Raw genomic sequence first — 19,095 nt, forward strand, 5'->3', positions numbered from 1 at the left:
AATTTAAGAGCACTGAAACATAGTAAAATAAAATACAATGAAAGATAAGACACAAGAAAGAGAGAAAAAGAATAACTAAGTGCAAAGTGCAAAGTCTTAATGATGGTGCAGGGTGCTAGTTGTAAACTGTTACGACCATGACGACATAAATATTCTACACTAAACTAAGACTTTTTGATGCACTCAATAGATACATTTCTCTCAAATATTGGTTGCAAATGTGTTAAAATCAGTGTCAGTGAGCACTTCCTCTTTTCCAGTATAATCCATTCACCTGACACGTGTGGCATATATTATTAAACAGCTTCATTACTACCCAGGTATGCCTTGGGATGGTCACCATAAAAGGTCACTCTAAAATGTGCAGTTTGATCACACAACACGATGCTACTGATGTCGGAAGTTTTGAAAGAGTGATCTCATTGGCATGCTGACTGCAGGAATGTCCACCAGAGCTGTTGCCTAAACACTGAATGTTCATTTCACTACCAAGAGACATCTCCAATATAATTTCCTTGAATTTAGCAGTATGTCCAACCGGCCTCCCACGACAAACTGCTGTCAGGTCAAGACCCTGCTATAGATGATGAGCAATGCAGATGAGCTTCCCTGAGACAGTTTCTCAAGGTTCGTGCAGAAATTCTTCAGTTGTGTAAACCAAGTATTGCATCAGCTGTGCGAGTGGCTGGTCTCAGACGATCTTGCAGATGAAGACGCTGGCTGTGGAGGTCGTGAGCCAATGTGGTTACGTGTGGTCTGCGGTTGTGAGGTTGGTTTGATGTACTGCCAAATTAAAGGAAACGACATTAGAGACGGCTTATGGTAGTGAATTCAACATTTAGTTCACGGGCAACAGCTCTGGTGGACATTCCTGCAGATAGCAAACTAGCCCAGCTGCCCACCTATGTCATTAGACATTGATAATTGGTTGAATTTAAGTTGTGACGGCAGGCGAGCGAAATTTCATTGTCAGGACAATGTCTAATGCCAACATCAGTTTCATGTAGAATACTGATGACAGATGATGTTGATATTTTGGCCAAGACATATTTTGGTTTTATGTTGTGTTGTTAAGTAACCAAACTCCAACATCCTTTAAACGTCTCATGCCAACATCATCTTGATGTAAAGTGATGACATTCAGTTATGGCTGCATGGCTATGGCTAGTTATGGCAACTGGACTTGCTTGAGTTTCTTGAAGACTTTTCACCTCTCATCCAAGAGGCAAGAGGTAAAAGAGGTGAGAGGTGAAACAGTTGCCTACGATATAGCACTTAAGATTACCATGACCTGGATGACTGAGAATCTTCACCAACAAAACCCATCATCTGCAAACATCATTATGTTAATGTCCACACAGTGTGACATTCTGACGTTGTTAGACATTTAAAGTATCGTCAACCCAATTTTCATTCCAACCAGAGCAACGTCTGCCTCACGTAAGAGTCCAACATCTTTCTGAAGACTTACTGATAACCGCGCCAGCTGGGGGATCGCTCCTTCAAATTTGGAACATCTGTGTCATTGTGTTGTATGATCAAACTGCATATTTTAGAATGGCCTGTTATTACGACCATCCCAAGGAACACCTGTGTAGTAATGAAGCTGTTTAATAAGTATCTTGATATGCAGCACCTGTCAGGTGAATAGATTATCTTGGAAAAGGAGAAGTGCTCCCAAACACAAAATGTAACAAATTTGCGACCAAAATTTGAGATAAATATATATATGGAGTTCATTAAAAAATTTTTTTAGATCTTAATCTTAAACCTTTGAAAATGGGAGCAAAAACAAAATTGTTGCTTTTTTGTATAAATGGGTCCCTTTGTATTTCCTGTTTGGATGTTATGTAGTGTATGTGGGACAATGTTAATATACAAATATTGCAATTATCTTAACTGGCCAATCTCACCCAAAAAGAAGATATTTAGTTTAAAATCATAAACAATGTTTGTCCAGCTGATTCTTGTGGATTTTGTTTGAAAATCCTTGCATAGCAGTTTTGGCAGGATCTTTACAGCTGGTTAAATATCAGAACTGGAAATCCATTTGATTAATTTCAGGTTTTGATTTATATGGATGGTCTCATAAAGAAGGTGTCTGATATGATAGATATTATTATCATTATGGGTAAAGATCATAAATATAAATGGAAAAGCAGTAAACAAATAATGAATGTTTCAACAATGACTGTAAAAAATACTTATCATTCCTTCCATACCGTTCCTAATTAATTCACACCGATCAGCAAAATAATTAAAACCACTGACAGATTAAGTGATAACATCGATCATCTTGTTACAATGCAATGTTCTGCTGAGAAACCTTAATTCCTGGCATTTATGTGGATGCCATGTGACACGCACCATCCAACCATACTCTGTTGCAGACTAAGTACCCCTGTTCATGGCAATGGGACTCCCTGATGGCACCAGCGTTACAATGCTCCATGCCACACTGTAAAAACTGTTTAGGAAATGAAGGAAGGTGTCAAAGAGCTCAAGGTGTTGACCTGAACTCCAAATTTCCCACATCCCAATCTGATTAAGCATCCATGAGACATGCTGGTATCCCAGATGTACCCCTGATCCATGGTTGGGCCTCCTTGAATCAGACTTGGCTCTGCCCTGTTGAGGCATGGACGCAGGACCCCTGGGGGGTATCTGACACTGCAGATCGTTTGAATCCTGTGGGGTGTGAGGTAGGGTACCAGCATGTCCTTCAGATGCTTGATCAGACTGGGATCTGGGTAATTTTGAGGCCAGGTTGAGGCTCTTTGTCATGTCTCAGGCCATTCCTTAGCAGCTTTTGGGATGTGGCATGGTGCATTGTCCTGCTGCGGGGGCCATGATCTGCAATGGTGTGTGGGTGGGTGGAGTACGTCAAGTGGCATCCACATTAATGCAAGGACCAAAGGTTTCCCAGCAGAACATTGTACTTTAACAAGATGATCAATGTTATTCACTTCATCTGTCAGTGGTTTTAATGTTGTGGCTGACGAGTGTATATGAAGTCATAGCTAAGTCTCTTTTATTTTAAATTATAAAAATTAAATTATTGTTCTTTACATTTTCGTATACTGTCAATTTACCCAAATGTTTAAATGTTCTTGCTCCCCCCGTTTACTACCATTTATTTGTCATACATTGCATATGTGAGCCTATGTATATATGCACCAACTGATGGAGGATCTTTATGTAGGTCTGTGTGTATATGTAGGCTATATCTTCTGTCTATTGTTTAATAATATGCAAGCTGCTGTTCCCTACATGAGTTTGTAAACTGATTTTTTTTTAAAGTTTTGCAGTGAATGACATCAGCTCACAGGAAGTAAATATGAACCCAAGCTGTTTCCCATGCAATTCCAGTGAAACAAGGAGTTTTTGTGAGAAATTCCAACCCCAGTGTGTGGTTAAGAACTATAATAGACAGATAAAAGTCATACCAATCTCTCTGTGAACAGTGGTTAAACATTTTGTACTCTAAGGACTCTCCTGGGCTGAGACAGCTCTGCATCGAAGGAATCGACTTTTGTGACAAAAATTTAATAACAGAGTTATTAAAAAACTTTTGATTATGGCATGTTTCCCTAACCAAGTAAAATGAAATTATATTCTCATGGAATTTGATGATGAAGTGGTTAAGTAAATAAGGCAAAGATACATTTCATTTCCACTACCTCAAAAGGTAAAACAAGGTAAACTTTAAATTTTAAATGCGATTTAATTTTGATTTGAATAATTGCACATTTTGTGAAAGGGAAATTGAAAGTGTTTTTCTATTATGAGTCAGTGCAGTCCCTCTGGAGTGATATGCAATGCTGGCTACAATCCAGGGAGATTAAGCTGTCACCTTGACAGTGAAGACAGTCAAATAAGGACATGGACTTTGTTGTCAATATTGTCTTGTTACTGGGGAGGTTTTATACAGCAATGTGGATATTGTAAGACTAAACCCATTGGAAAATCATTCGAAGAATGAGTTAAAAAATCTTGAGTAAGTCACTGAAACTTATTAAAGCCAAGAAAGCTCTTAATTTACTTTTATATTAGATATTTTAAAGTTAATTTGGGGTAGCCATGTTTTTGTTGTATTAGTATGTATTCTATGCTTATTTTCTTTTAATTTTTGTTCCTTTTTCATTTTTTATGCAGTTTTATATTTCTTTGATCAACCTGAGGCTGAAGCTACCTTAAGAACAGGACATAAAGTTCAATAAAGAATAATAATAAAAAGAATATAGTGAAATAGTTAAATAAACAGTAAAATAAACTGTAGAGAGTCAGTGTCCATAAAAAAACGTAATAAACTAAGTAGAATTATATTTAAATACAATAAGAATATTTTAAATGAGGTAACGTTTCCGGTCTTCAGCTTGTTTTGTTTTGTGGCTTTTATTTTGTCATTCTCTTATTTTGAAAGTTAGACGTGACAACCGGATTATGATGGTTTCAACAGGTAACGGTAAAATATAATTAGGCTCGGACATTTGCGGTAATTAGCTAAACTGAGAATCTATTGGAGAGTATTATTAGAGATAAGTACCAGTCGAAAGTGGCAACAAGGTATGTTTAATTAATTTATGTGTTTGTGTTGTATTTTAGGGTAATTTTTATACTCCTTGTTAGCTCAGTTTGTGTTGCTAATAGCTAAGTAATGTAACTTAACGGTTACTTTTCTGTTTAAGCTAGTTAGCTTCTCTGTTGGCTTGATGAAGTGCACGGAACACACACAAAACAGCAATGGACCATCAGTTAAGGCTTTCCTTTATTAGACTGTGATGCTACAACATTAAAAACAAATGATACTTTAGGTTAACGTGACATTTTTTTAATTAACGTTAAGTAAAACTTGACAGCTTGAATATTAGCCTTGCTAGTATCAGACTAGTTTCTTTAAGGCTCTCAGGCGAATCCAATTTTTCTCGGCAGCCATTTTGATTTGTTGTTGCAGAAAAATCACAGGTGCAACTAATAACACTGATGATGGCTCCAGTAATTACTGCAATATGGTGTAACAAATGGTAATGCTATTAGCTACACCTGTGTTTTTGACAAGTCAAACTGTCAACGGTTCATTCAGTTTGAGTTTCATTTTGCCCCCCACAAAAACAAAAAACAGTACGCATAGGAAAATAGATTGTACATGGAGTAATTAGTTATATGTCAGTATCCAGCTGTGTGTTCAGTTGTTGATCCTGCTGCTATTAGCTAAAGATGCTTTGTTTGCACACTGAGGCATGAAGGGAGTGAGAAGTACTGTCTAGGATGTCCAGTAGCTTTGATGAGAAAGCAAGCGGAGATATATTTTTCTTTTCCTTGTGTGTGTGTGTGTGTGTGTGTGTGTGTGTGTGTGTGTGTTTGTGTTCCAGAGGTGATGCGCTGACTCCTGCCCTGCAGTTTTGTACTCCCCTGTAGCCTGTGTGACCTCTTGTGGGAGTGCAGGCAAGCTATCGATCACCAAGTCTGTCTCAGGGTTTTGTTCTCCATGACAACCACTCGGGTACAGCACAGCACCACTTCACCTCAGCTCTCCCCAGACGCCCCATCCATAAGCTCAAATCTCGGCCTTTAACTGGCAAGACAGCCCTGCAGTTTACTCAAGTGGCAGTGTGTGTACGTCTTTGTTGCTTTCACTCAATCAGGTGTTTGTTTCGGGTTTGTGTCAGGTGTATCTGTGCTTAAGGTAAGGTAATGGAGGGAGTGTTTCGTGTGTGCCAAGCGACAAAGACAGGGACTGTGTGCAGGAAAGTGTTGAGTGACATGATGTTGCACCATGTTTGCGTCTCACTGTTTTCTTGTGTTCTTCTGGTTATGAGGTTTTATTTGCATATGTGTGAAAATGTTACCTTGTGTGTGTGTGTGTGCATGTACAATAAGAGTTTGCACGCCAGCATGTGCTCCTGAAGCGTGACTACAGGGTTGTTTGCACTTAAGAGTTGAGCAGTTAAACTTTGTGAGGAGAGAAACTTAGAGAATCAATGTGGCACAACTGTGCTTCCCTCCTCTCTCAGCCTCCTGGGAGAGTGGGTATGTCGGACCTAATTATGCCTTCCCAAATCAAACAAAATGGCTCCTGTTGGTTTCTACAGCTTTCTGCTCCTCCTCTAAGCCTCAAGTTGGTGTAAATACAAACAATGTAATGCATTCAGCTCTGCCTTGTTAGAAGACTGTAGTACTTGACAATATATGCGCTGCATGTTATGTGTCTGTGAGCCTAAATCTAACTATTTCCTTGATATTGGCTTTTCAGTTATATTTGGCCAGTGTTGGGCTAGCTGTTACCATTGCAGTAAGGCTAAACCCCCCTATAGACTGGAAATGAATAGTCAGTTAAGCATCTAGTCAATACAATATTATTTTGATTCACTTTATTGTTTGGGTAATTTTTCCAAGCATACACACTAAACATTCATTGGTTTTTAGGTTCTCAAATACAAGTAGTTGCTGCTTTCATGTGTCGTATGGTTTTTGACTTGGGGTTGGACAAAAGACAAATTTTTATTGAGATTTAGGTTATGCATTGAAGCTAATGACAGAATTACATTACTAGTAAACATAACATTAATAAAAAAACAAAACAGACACCCACCCCCAAGATTCACTCTTGTATTAACGTTTTTATCAGTGCCGTGCTTATGGTCTGGCATCTCGTCTCAACATCACTGGTGCGTTGTTCCTGGAAACTTCTAGAACGTAGCAAAATAGGAAGACTGTCTGTCCATACAAAGAGTACATATTGGTATAGAGTGAGTTTTCTTGGGAGTGACATAGGTTTGATGTAAGACTTTGAGGTGGATCTGCTGTCAGCTATACATTTCCAAATCATATCCCAGTCCAGTGACACAATTGTCGAATGACTTTATAATAAAAGTAATTATTCGTGTTGGATCCAAAAACGTCAACATTATTATTGTCTCAAAGGAAATTTGCTTTGCAGCCAGGCGTTAAACTCATAGGTCACAGAGATGCATCAGTTACATCAAACAACAAAAATCCACAGTCTAAAACAAAAGAGCAGTATAAAATATAAATGAGCAATAATGAGTGTTATTAAGAATAGATAAAAATATAGAATAATATGAGAAAAAACAGCAGATTAAGCCAAACATCAAAGCATATCTCAGCTAAAAATGTAGGCTTGAGACCCAGGTGAAGTATAAACCTAAATACAGTGCAGAATCAAGAAGATCAAAGCTGTATATGCCAAAGTATTATAAGTAAACATCACCCATACCTATGTCTAATGTAATAAACAGGTACAAAGCAGGACAGAAAAAGTCAGTATGGGGTAGAGCTGCACAAGTAATGGAAATATTATCCAAATCGCAATATGCAAGCATTGTGGTGCTACAGAGATGCCCAGGCCCACAAATTATATTTCAAATGTAAGGGAACATGGTTGTTTGGTACAGACCCCAGTAAAAATGACATCATCATTTAAAGAAAAAAAAAAAAAAATTAATGACCATGAAATGCAGAAATTGCCATTCCCACAAAAGTTACAACTCATTTTGCATTTGCAATGTCCATCAACAGAATTACAATGTGATTTTCTTATTTTTTTTGCATATCCTGCAGTCCTAGTATGGGGTTATAATAGAAGGAAAAGCAGAGCTATATGTATGGCAGGTGAGACTCTGGTGAACCCTGTATTTCTGTTGTGATTTAAAGAATATCTCCTCTCTCATCTCCACCTGAGCGTGTACTATGCATGCCGGTTAGCTTGGCCTTGGGCTAGATGCAGTTTCAAGGAACACGGCTTATCAAGATAAGTGACAGGTGTTGGAGTGCGATCTTGACCTGCTGAGGGCGTTGAGGGCATGATTAACAATTTACTTATCTACCTGCAGGAGGAAAATTGTATTATTATCAGGCCTGCTATGTTGCATCTTTAACACTCTTGTTCTTGCACTGTAGCTTTATCCATGTGAATGTCTTCACAAAGCTGGAAAGATGAACAGCACCTTGCAAAGGTGTTTATTGTTAAAAAGAGGAGAGGAATAATGAGGAAGATCTTTACATTAGTTTGGATTTGGTTAATTTAGGATTAGATATTTAAGATTTGGTGAAGGGTAATATTTGTTAAGTTTGAATTTTATGTGTATCTTTGCAGTTCATATGAATTTTGATTATAAGATGGCCGCAGCTAAGCTCGAATGATTTTGTTTTGTCACATAAGTTTCAGTGCAGATTTGAATAACCATACACCCCCGGTTGGAACTGTAAGATCAGTGACATCATTAACAAGGTAAAAGGCACACCTGAGTTAATCATAAACAGATATTTAACACTGGAAAAAATGTGAAGAAACACATCCACACCAACTTCAACTCATGCTAATTCTGTGGTTTAGATGAAACAAGCAAAATCAAACAAATTAAAATGAAGGAACTTCCCTCAATATGTGGTTACTGTGAGGTGAAGTACAAGCTGCATTTCCTTCCATATTTGGAAAACCTTAATATAAAAAATACAGTTGAAAGAAAAGTTAATGTCTAATTTCTGACTATTAATGAGGAAAGAAGTGAGATTCTCTGTGGAGGGATGGAAGCACTGTTAGCCTGACTGCTCAGAGGGAGCCTGAGCTCCACAGCAGGGGTCCGTTTCACAAAGCAGGTTCAACAAACTCTGAGTCTAATCCTGAACTCTGAGTTGATCTACTCTGAGATAGGAAACTCTGAGTTTCCGGTTCCAGAACAGCTGATTTGAATCAGTTTAATCAACTCGGAGTAGTTTCACCTGGAGTTAAACGCGTGCACCATAACTATAAAAAGCCAGCATCAATGGAGCCCCGATTCAACGAGTCACCATGGCAACGGGGAAGAGGAGGGCTGCGTTTTTCACCCCACTAGAATTAGAAATCTTAATGCGCTCATACGGCGAGTTTGCGCACGTTTTCAAAAAGAAGTGCAACACCGCTGCAGCTGCAAAAGAGAGGGAGACGGCGTGGGAGAACATTGCTGCTCCATTCAATGCAAAGTTTAAATGTAGTCCTTTGCAATCACAATAATATTACAGGGGAAAACTGCTTGAATGGCAGCCTATTAATTTATTTCATTTAGGTGCAATCCGCTGGGAGAAGCGCTGGCAGCAGTTTAGGATGAAATATAAAAACACTGTTCAAACAGGTAAGACCTCGGCATAATCTCATGGGGGTACCTCATTTTGATCATGTTTTACATTGTAAAGTAAATATTAAGTGGCTGTTTGACTGTGCAGTTGTTTTATCGCCAACATAATGCTGTTTTCACACACATAAATGTCTTCTTATCTATATCATGTTCTGTTAAATAATTAAGCCTATTTAAACTAACACAGACTTCTACTCAGCCAACAGAAAGAAGGCAGATGCCTGTAAAACGAGCACACTTTTCTGACCGCCCTGCATACATTTGCCTTACTCAAGTGCTCAGCATCTCCGACATTGTACAAAAAACTAGGTTGTGTATGTAGATGATGGACTGTGACGTGAAACGGTACAGCACAAAAAGATAATTGTGTGGAAATGCTAGAACACCTCCCAGCCATCTCCCGACGAATATTTAATTCTCTGCGCAGTAATGCTGCACCTTCATCCACGGGATCGTTATCAAAAGGACATGCCATGTTAGTGAAAAAAGTCTCCACCTACTGTGCCTAATGGACTTGTAATACTGACTCTGATTTCTTAAATGATTTTTTTAATGTCAGACGGCAGAACTAGGCTACGCCAAAACTCGCCTGCTGACTGAATGAATGAGGAAATCAAATGGAGTGTGTGGCTCTGAAAAAGGGCGGAGACAGAGAGAAACTCAAGGTTCATTGAGAAAAACCTGGTCCCGACCAGGTTAGGTTCATAGAGTCTGTTACTACGGTAACTGACCGAGAGCTTAAGTTACCTCTCTCTCTGAAACAGGCTAGAGTTACCCCTCTTTCTCTGGTCTGAGTTACCTCCCTTTTTGAAACGGAAAACTCAGAGTTTCCCTCATTTCAGGGTTAACAGACTCTGAGTTTCCACTAAACCTGCTTTGTGAAACGGACCCCAGCAGTAAGTAACAGTGATGGAGGTCATGTCAGATCTACTTGTTTCTGTTAATCATAATTGCAATCAACCACAGCCTCTTGACTGATGTGTTGTTAATACCAGAACAAGCCTGTGGATTCCTGGTTTCGGTTTTCTGGCATTAGTGGAAGAGCTCCACTGTTATTAGAGGTCTTGCTGGTGATCTCACATGAGCATGTGATTACTGTTAAGACTGAGGAGAGTAACCAGTCAGTCTAGTCAAACTAATGTCTTAGATTGACTTACTAGGGTGTTCCAGCCATAAAGCATGTCTTTATAATGCACTATTATGAGTGTTAGTGAGCAAGAAATTAACTTCACCACCACTTTGTTGTCCTTACCAAATAGCTATTGTTAAGGATAGATTTGTGTATTTATTTATTTATTTATTTATTTATTGATATGCTCTTGTTTCAAATGGTAGAGTTGCTTTTGTGAGCTAGGATTTAATTATATGAATAGCCCATCTCTTGCTTTTCTGCCCTAAATTCCCTGACTGCCTCCAAGCTATACTGTGTACTGTCAACTAAGAGCAAAATGCCCTCAAAAATCAAATAATTATAATATGTTGGCATTTTAAAGTACATTACTACATTGCTCTTGTAAATATACTCAAATCACAGTTATGAAAGATATTTAGGATGAAATAATTTACTTTGAAACACAGAACCAGTGTTCCTCATTAATATAGTGGTGTATTTAGGTAAGTCAAGTTGCCTGTGTCCCCCCTTCTCCACCGAGCTGACTGATTTGTCTGGCATTGTGACACAAAACAGCGGTTTCTCTATTAAAATATAAAGCAACTACTGAGCGCTGCATTGGGACTCTATAAGCCAATTAGCACAAAGGGTGGGACTAAGGCAGTTATCAAGACATTGTCAGGTGTTGTCAGGCGGTGCATCTAAACCAATGAGGAGTAATGACAATAGTGGTGACCAGTTAGAGTGGACGCAATATCAGACTGAAGACAGCTGACAGTTCTGTCTGATAATAGACAATAATTCAAGAGCTGTGTTAAAAAGTCTTCATCTTTTTTGTTGCTATAGGCAACAAACAAAGGCATTAGATTATATAAAGTATGCCAACAAACATCTGTACTTCTCTCTCTGTAAAACCAATTTCTTGGTGCTTTTTATAGCAAAAGAGAAAGCTGTGCCTGGTTGAACATACTCAGTGGATGTGGCCTGGAGTTTACCGTCCTGCAGACAGGGCCATTTATTGCCCGAGTGTTTACACAGTTGTTTGTATTGCACAGACTCTGCTTTCTCCACATCTGTATCCAAGCAGCATGCTAAACAGTCAGTGGGAGCACGGTTAACTCACCCAGCAGGTACAGAGCAGACATGTACTCTGAGATATTGAACATATAAATTCATCAGACAAGCCCACGGACACCCACTTTGTACCATTGCATTGTGTGTTGATTGATAAGGTGAAGGCTGCTGTAGTGGAGGGAGGGGGCGCAAGCAGCTCCACCAGTAATAGCAATTTGTGTTTAGCAGCTGCTGCAGGGAGAGATGTGGAGCCGACAGCTTAAATGGGACACCATGTTTAAGTGGGGGTTTTTTTTGTTTTGTTTTTTTGATCAGCTGACGGTCAGTTGATAGAGCAAGAGACTATGTGACCTGCATGAACTGATGTAATGCTTCACTGAGCTGCACTGATTGCTGCCTGCCTTGATGAGTTTGTGATTGATCGTGGCTGTCATCTTTTTCCCTCTGATGTGCTACAATTTTTCAACATCTGTAGAATAGTCATTCCCAGAATTGTTCCTGCTTCGTTGAAGCAGCCAGCCACAAAACAAGTTGACTGTGGTGTTTACAGCGCCAAGTCTAACATGGAGTTACAAAATTTTCTTACTTGAAGAGCTATACCAATAACGCCGCTTTGAAAACAGCCATCTTCCCTCACACTCAGCTGTGCCCTGAGCTGAGTATTCATTTCATGAGCATGTGTTTCCTTGTTGGTGTTTGTTTATTCCTTATATTTAGACCAAACCTTGCCCAAGACGGCGCTCAAGGCATCATCATCACTGGCGTCTGCAGCTGTGTGAGCTCATCTTTTCTTCGTGTGCTTATGAGTGTGTGTAACCTCAGTGTGACATATGCTGCTGCTGCGTTTCACAGTATTTCTCTCTAGTCAGTGACGTTTACACAAGGTCAAACAGGGAGAGCATCTGGTGGGCGAGACGCAGAGTATTTGAGGAATGTCAGGGAGCATCTGGGTGCGCTCACTCAAACACACACACACTCAGAGACACAGGCACACATCTACAAATGCTTTCACACACATAAACATTTATTTTCTACTCTAACTCAATGTCTCTCTCTCTCTCAGTCTCTTGCCCACACACAAACATTCATCATACAAATGCACAAACACTCCAGTGCAGTAATAGCAGCTCCAGATAGGGGCCGCTGCAGGACTGTGGAAGCTCTCTGGCCAATCCGCTGGCAGGTCGTTTGGAGCCCGGCTTCCCACTGGCACATCTCCTTCTCCTCTCTTTTCTCCCGACGGTCGTCGTCTCTCTCCATCTCTCCGCGTCTCTCTGCATCTCCCTTCCCCCTCATCCTCGTCGTCCTTTCTGGGATTAAAATTGGCTGCGACCAGGTGCTGTGTGTGTGTGTGTCTGTTGTGAAGCAGCGGTGGAGAAGCAAAGGCAGGAGGGAGGACAGTGAGGTTTCACCAAGGCGGCAGAAGATGTGCGGTGGTTGGTTGCAAGGCTAGAGGACGCCTCGGAGGACAGACTGTCTGTGGATGTATACCTGTGGAGAAAGGACTGCTTTTATCAACATCTGGGCTAGCTGCTGATGAGGTGCCGGTCTGCACTGCCTTTCTCCTCACTCTGTCTGTCTGTCTCTCCATCTCTCCCTGCACATACATCTGTGTGTGTTGGTGTGCATGTATAGATATGTGTGTGTTGGTATCTGTACGTGTCAAAGATATGGCCTATGCCTAAATACATAGCTATATATGATGTAGTGTTTGCCAATCTGAGAACTGTGACAGTAATAATTATGTTAATCTAGATTTCATCCTGTCTTCCTTTGTTTTCCGGCTCCTCTCCTCTCCTCCTTTCTCCTCTCCTCTCCTTTCCTCTCCTCTACTCTCTTCTCCTCTCCTATCCTCTCTTCTCCTTTCCTCCTCGCTTTGCTATTTGTGAAGCAATCCACAGTGGTTTACAGCCGCGCTAAAATGGTGTCAGTTTACATAAGATGCAATTCTAAAATGCTTCATTATTGCAAAATCACAGAGTCACCTGTGTCAGCGACATAGGTACAGGTATCAGCAAAGTCTGTGCAGCATAAAGAATTTCCTCCCCGACGGTACGCTGTATGTTCTCTTTGACAGGTAGGCACTGCATTAATCTCAACCGGTAGGCCGAACGCTGTCAAGTCAATTTGGCAGGAGGTCGCTAGAATATGCATGAGTGAGAAGACATGTTTTTCATTTGTAAATGCATGGCATGTAACCTCATCCCTCCCGCTGTCTGATGTGATAGTCTTGCATACTGAATGTTGTGTGGAGAATAACTTCTCCTCCTCTCATCCTCCTGGGCTTCTTTGGTTTGGGATGAAGGGAGGAGAAACAATTCATGGACATTATCATGCAGTTTGTGTGCAGCACAGATATGTCGGCCTGCTCTTAGCCCTCTGCCTTCACTTATGTTTGCCATTATTTTACTGTGTTTCAGTTCAGTGACTTAATGAGGGGCAAGACAGCTTGTACAGAAAATAATAAGCAGAGGCAGGCAGAGATGAGGTGGTGTGAGCTTCTGTCCTCTGTAGGCCTTTGTCACCCAACCTGCTGACACCACACATTTAGCCCCAAGGGGATCGCTGGTTTATACAATTACCATGATCTGTGTGTGTGTGTGTGTGTGTGTTTACTTCAGCATGTGTAGTAGCCTCTGCTGATTGCTTGAAATCAGTGCAAGCTTTCAACCTGATTAAGCCATTTTGCCTCATATCGAATCCTAAAAGCTTGTATTTTTTCACCCTCAGCATACATTTCTTCCTGCTTTACTTCTCATTTAGGAGGTTTGAGGTTCTTAGAAATCATCTCCAGTCTTTGTGTTCACTGTCTGACAGTTGTGATAAGCTGTACATTCTGTATCTTGTTCCAACTCTCTGTTGAAGCAGTATAGTGTTTGCACAGAACTTGAGATAAAGGATTTAATTTTCTGTAGCTGCACCCTTTCACCAAACTGAAATGTTATAGACATTAGGGGTTGGGGAAAAAAATCGATACAGCATAGTATCGCAATATTTTTGGCAGTATCGTAGTGTCACACGCTGCCAAATATCGATTTTTTTTTTACTATAGAAATTATTAATATTACAAATACAAATTAAACTTTAGGTAGCCTACTTGAATAATAAAATCAATTGCTTTTTCAGTCCACTACATACATTTTGCTGCATCGAAAATGATGAAGATGAACAGACTAAAAACTTTATCTTATTAGATAATACAGATGCTGACAAAGTTTTCCTTCAGAGACATAATTTTCAGATGAAAAAAGGTAATAAATAGCAATATATCGCGATGTATTTTATCGCAATACTCAGCATATCACAGCACGTTTCAGCAATAATATTGTATGGTAAAGTATCATGATAATATTGTATTGGAGCCTCAAATTTTCACTGACCTGTTTAGTATGTTTGGAAACTTTGGGATTGTGTTATATTTGTCTGACTGTGTAATGACAGGCCTACTGGGCAGGCTGCATGTTCCTCCAGTGGAGGAAAATCCTTTCAGTTGTTTCCAATACAGTGTTACTCTGCATCATTGATCAATTGCCAATCTCAAAACAAAAACCAATAAGATATTTGTATATCATTATCACTCCAGCAAATTGTCACGTTCCAGGCTCATGTGGCGTGTCATCTCATCAAATGAGAGCAAGCTCTAATCTCTCTCTTCCTGTGTTTGTGTTCAGGGGGGGTGGTTGACAAGGATTTGCGACACTACCTCAACCTGCGTTTCTCCAAGGGCTCAGTGGACCACGACCACCAGCAGATCATCAGAGACAACCTCTACCTCCGCACCATTCCCTGTGAGTCCACATCACCCGCCTCTCTCCTTCCTTCTGGCTTCTCTTACTTCTTCAATCTTTCATTTGCTCCTCTTTGATCTCCTCCTCTCCTTTGCCTCACAGTGTGTCTGTTATTGTCTTCTTCATTGTCTTTCTCTCTTTCTTAGATATCATTTCACCCTCCCTCCTCCTCCTCCAGCTCTATTTTGTTCTCTTTCTCTGTTGTAGTTTTCCCTCATTGCCCTCGGGATGTTGCCCTCGTGTTTTTACATCACACACACGCTCTTTCTCTCCGTTTCTCGGCGTCTATTGCTCCTTCTTTTCCTTCAATCGTCCGGCTGCTGAGCTCTCAGCCTGAGGTTTCCACGGCAACCACCCTCTTGTCTCGAGGCTTGCGTTGCCTTGACGCCCTACCCCCTTTAGCACACGCTAGACATGCACAACACACACGCAAATATACAAAGATAATAACACGTCACTCTCTTGGATACACGAGGAAGATGTTTCTTTTATCTGCATGTGAGAAATTTTACACAAATCCTCACACAGACACTTCATGCCTGTCGGCTGCATGTGGTCGTACGTGTGTGTGCTTACATTGTGTTGTCATTGTGTGTGCCTGTTGCCTATTGGGGGACTGTGTCATTGCCGTGATTGACATTGAAGGGATGCTGTCCCCAGCAGCTCTGCCTGCTGTCAATACACCAAGCAGCTCGTGAATCAGCTTCTCTGGAGACTGAAGCAGCTCTGATGCTTGACTCTGCAGACTACACATGTTACTCCTTTCATGCAGCATGTGGATTGGTGCACTGTGATTTGATGTTTGTTGAAGGGCTTTGTGCTTGTCTGACATGTTTCAGTAGTATCCTTGGTTAATAACTTCAGTCATGCTGTCTGGGTGTTTTGCAAGCAAATGTGGTTGAGTTGAATCAACTGGCCTTTTGGCTGTTTGTGAGCAGACAGATTCTGGTGCAGAACTATGAGAAAGCAGCGCTAGAATTTGACGTCAGTGATAGTTGTTTTTGCATTGGCTGAGCGCTTCTACTACACTAGATGTCCTCTGCCGGTGTGTTGAGCCGCTGACACAGAAGTGATTGTTTAATACGCTCTCACAGCTGCACAGTTCCTGAGCCTCTCTCTCCCTCTTTTTCCTCTCCTCCCTCCCTCCTGTCGTCTTCATCTCTTTGCTTTCACTCTTTGCTCTCTCTCATGTTCCCCCTGCCTCTCCCTCCTTCTCTGCCTCTTTGATTTCTTTTGGTCACCACCTCTCTCTATCACATTTTCACTCTCTTTCAATTTTAACTCCAGACGGCCCACTCTCCTTCCCCTTCCCTCTCCTTTTTTCTACCTTTCTCAGTCTGTTGGCTGTGTAATAGTGCAGCGAGGGCAGACTGACAGGGTGACGACTGAGGTGATGGGGACTGGCTGAGGTTCAACACTGCAGGTCCTCACACACTTCAGCCCTGTTATGGCACAGGCCCCTTTTGGTAGCATGAACCATAGTTTTGTCATCATGTTTCAATTATAGCCGCCTTCCAGCCCCTTATGAGAGCGGAAAGACAGTTACTCTGTGTGATGTGTGTGTGGTAATGACATCCCCATAATTAACTGCCTATCACTTAACAAAGCTGATACAGTGTAATGAAGATTATAGAAATTCCAATTCATAGACCTCCTGCATGGCAGCTTTAAATCAGACACTGAATATTTGAATTACATTTCAATACATGTGGTATTACAGTGATTCCCCGGATTTGTCTTAATCTCACCGACCTGATTTAATTTGCCTTTGGTCAGCAGGTCAACTCCGCTGCATATGAGGGTGTCTTATATACATTCACTGCATCACTTTCTGGCAGTCTGAGACACACAGAAGCAGGCGATGCTCAACCATCAGAGTGACAAAGCATCAGACGGCTTAAAAAACAGGGATGATGATCTTGAGAGCTGTGCTGCTCGTGCCCGGCAGGCTGTTTGTTGTTGTGGTTTGGAGCGTTATAAAATCAGTGTTTTTCTCCCGTGTCTGCAGCGCTCTGACCATGCTGTCAGTGCGAGTCTGTCAGCTTGACAAGCAGACGCCACTCTGCATCACAACATGCTGTCACACTGAAGGACGTAGGAGGAGGTGTGTGTGTGTGTCTGTGTGTGTGTGTGTGTGTGTGTGTGTGTGTGTCTGTGTGTGTGTGTGTACAGCTAGAAGGCTCACATGCTGACATCAACTCCTGCATCCTGTTACATCACTTGGCTCAAGGATTGGCCGTCCCCCGCCCCAAAATAATGAATGTGATAATTTGCCGTCTGATATTAATTAATAACTTTATTCACATGTTGTATCATTGCCTCCAGACTGTCTACTGTGTGTTTGCTGTTGTGTTTGCATGTGAATCTTTACATCTTGTTACGTGATTTTTTTATTTTATTTTATTTTATTTTATTTTTTTTTACATGCATTTACACTTCAACAAGCATACATGCCCAAGACTAGCAGGACCGCCACTTTGAGGACATACACACATTTTCACAGTGATTGCAGACTGATATGAAAGTTAAAGAGATAAACCAGATTGTGTAAGAGTGAATCAATAGTTGCAAAAAGTGTCAAGCAAAAGAAAACAGACAGGTAGAGAAGGAGAATTTGGGAGGCACGTGAGTGGAATAAAACTGCAGATAGGCATCAGTTTACAGGTTGAAACGTTTTATAAGATTGTCACAGTTTGATAGTCTGTCTTCTCAAGCCTTTGAGATAAGAAATTTGCCAGAACAGTTTCAAGTCATTCACAGGGATCATGTAACCACCTCAGAAGATAGGTCTAAGGACATTTTCACACCTATAGTTTGTTTGCTCTGGACCTAATCAGGCACCAATTTGTGACAATGTTGCATGAGTGTGGTTTGTGTTCACATGGCAGCGTTTACAAGTACACCAAAATTTGTGATGCATTAGAAAACTGTTCTCCAATTGGTCTGAATTTCCAAACAGGAAAACTACCAGAAGTAGACAAAGAGTTAAAGAAGAGCAGACTCTGGTTCTATTCCAGAAATAGATTAAAGCACCACTTTCCAGTTTCAAAATGGAGGGACAACTTAGTGAGTTAATCTCAGCCCTAGTCATCTTTTACATTGTTCGTTTTTATCACTTCAGAAAAATGTTAGTTTTAAAATGAGTTGTGGCTACAGCTGGAAAATAATGTGTTGATGCGCTGGAGTTGCAAAAGATGCACATGAAGAGAGTTTAGGATGAGGCACGCATTAATTCTCTTGAACTCTGATGTGTTCATCAGCCGAAAATATTTCCAAACATCCATCAGGTATGCCTGTAGTCTTCAACACAGCTTACACCTGTTTAGTGCTGATGTGAATAGAGGGCAAACGTAGGCACTTTGTAGCCGAAGTACACACAAGCACAGTGATGGCTACGGGAGCTGGTTAATCCAAAGAAGACACAATGCGTCCCCCAGTTGGATGGGATTATGTTTCCACAAGATTTTTTTCATAACTGGATTGAGACCATCTCTTCAACAAGGTCTCGGTCCGGTTGTTTTGGTCTTTACCCGAGTGTGGTTGCTATGTTCACACTTGCCCAAACGAACCGCACCGGAGGGGGGTAAACGCTCCAGGGTTCGATTCACCTGAACTTAACAAGGCAGGTGTGAAAAACGCCTTCAGCTTTTGCTAGAGCACCTGCTGTTGAGGAATTTAGAGAAGAGTTTTAGATGGCTCTGCTCTCTGCATATGAACAGAGTGAGTGCCTCTTTGATGAGTGTATCTGAGAGTGCAAGACAATGAAATGAGGATAACATAGTGAGAAGATTTGGAAAAGGGAGAAGCAGCGAGGGGGTATTACAGTAAAGAGAGAGGGGAGGAAAGATGATGGATGTGGACATGAGCAAAAAGGCTCTACGAGAGAATGGAAAAAGGGGAGAAGACAGGAAGAGAGGTGGTTAAGAAGAGGAGATCAGCAGGGGAGAGATGGGGAAGGAAGAAGAGAGCAGACAGAGGGTGGAAATTG

The 19,095-nt window shown here is 41.0% G+C and overlaps 1 protein-coding gene across 9 annotated transcripts in view; it reads left to right on the top strand.

Moving 5' to 3' along the window:
• Positions 1–19,095, top strand: part of LOC125887652 (membrane-associated guanylate kinase, WW and PDZ domain-containing protein 2-like) — a 108,855-nt gene that overhangs the window by 19,448 nt on the left and 70,312 nt on the right. For 5 of the 9 annotated variants that reach the window (XM_049574634.1, XM_049574632.1, XM_049574633.1 and 2 more), the window contains exon 2: positions 14,991–15,107. In XM_049574634.1, coding sequence (XP_049430591.1) covers positions 14,991–15,107 — 117 coding nt within the window. Of the gene's footprint in view, positions 1–4,436; positions 4,567–5,372; positions 5,504–5,534; positions 5,617–12,535; positions 12,861–14,990; positions 15,108–19,095 lie in introns of those variants that run through there. The other 4 variants (XM_049574637.1, XM_049574636.1, XM_049574638.1 and 1 more) reach the window with 4 other exon arrangements.

This window comes from Epinephelus fuscoguttatus, linkage group LG4 (genome assembly GCF_011397635.1).
Source record: "Epinephelus fuscoguttatus linkage group LG4, E.fuscoguttatus.final_Chr_v1".
In the NCBI taxonomy this organism is placed as follows: Eukaryota; Metazoa; Chordata; class Actinopteri; order Perciformes; family Serranidae; genus Epinephelus; species Epinephelus fuscoguttatus.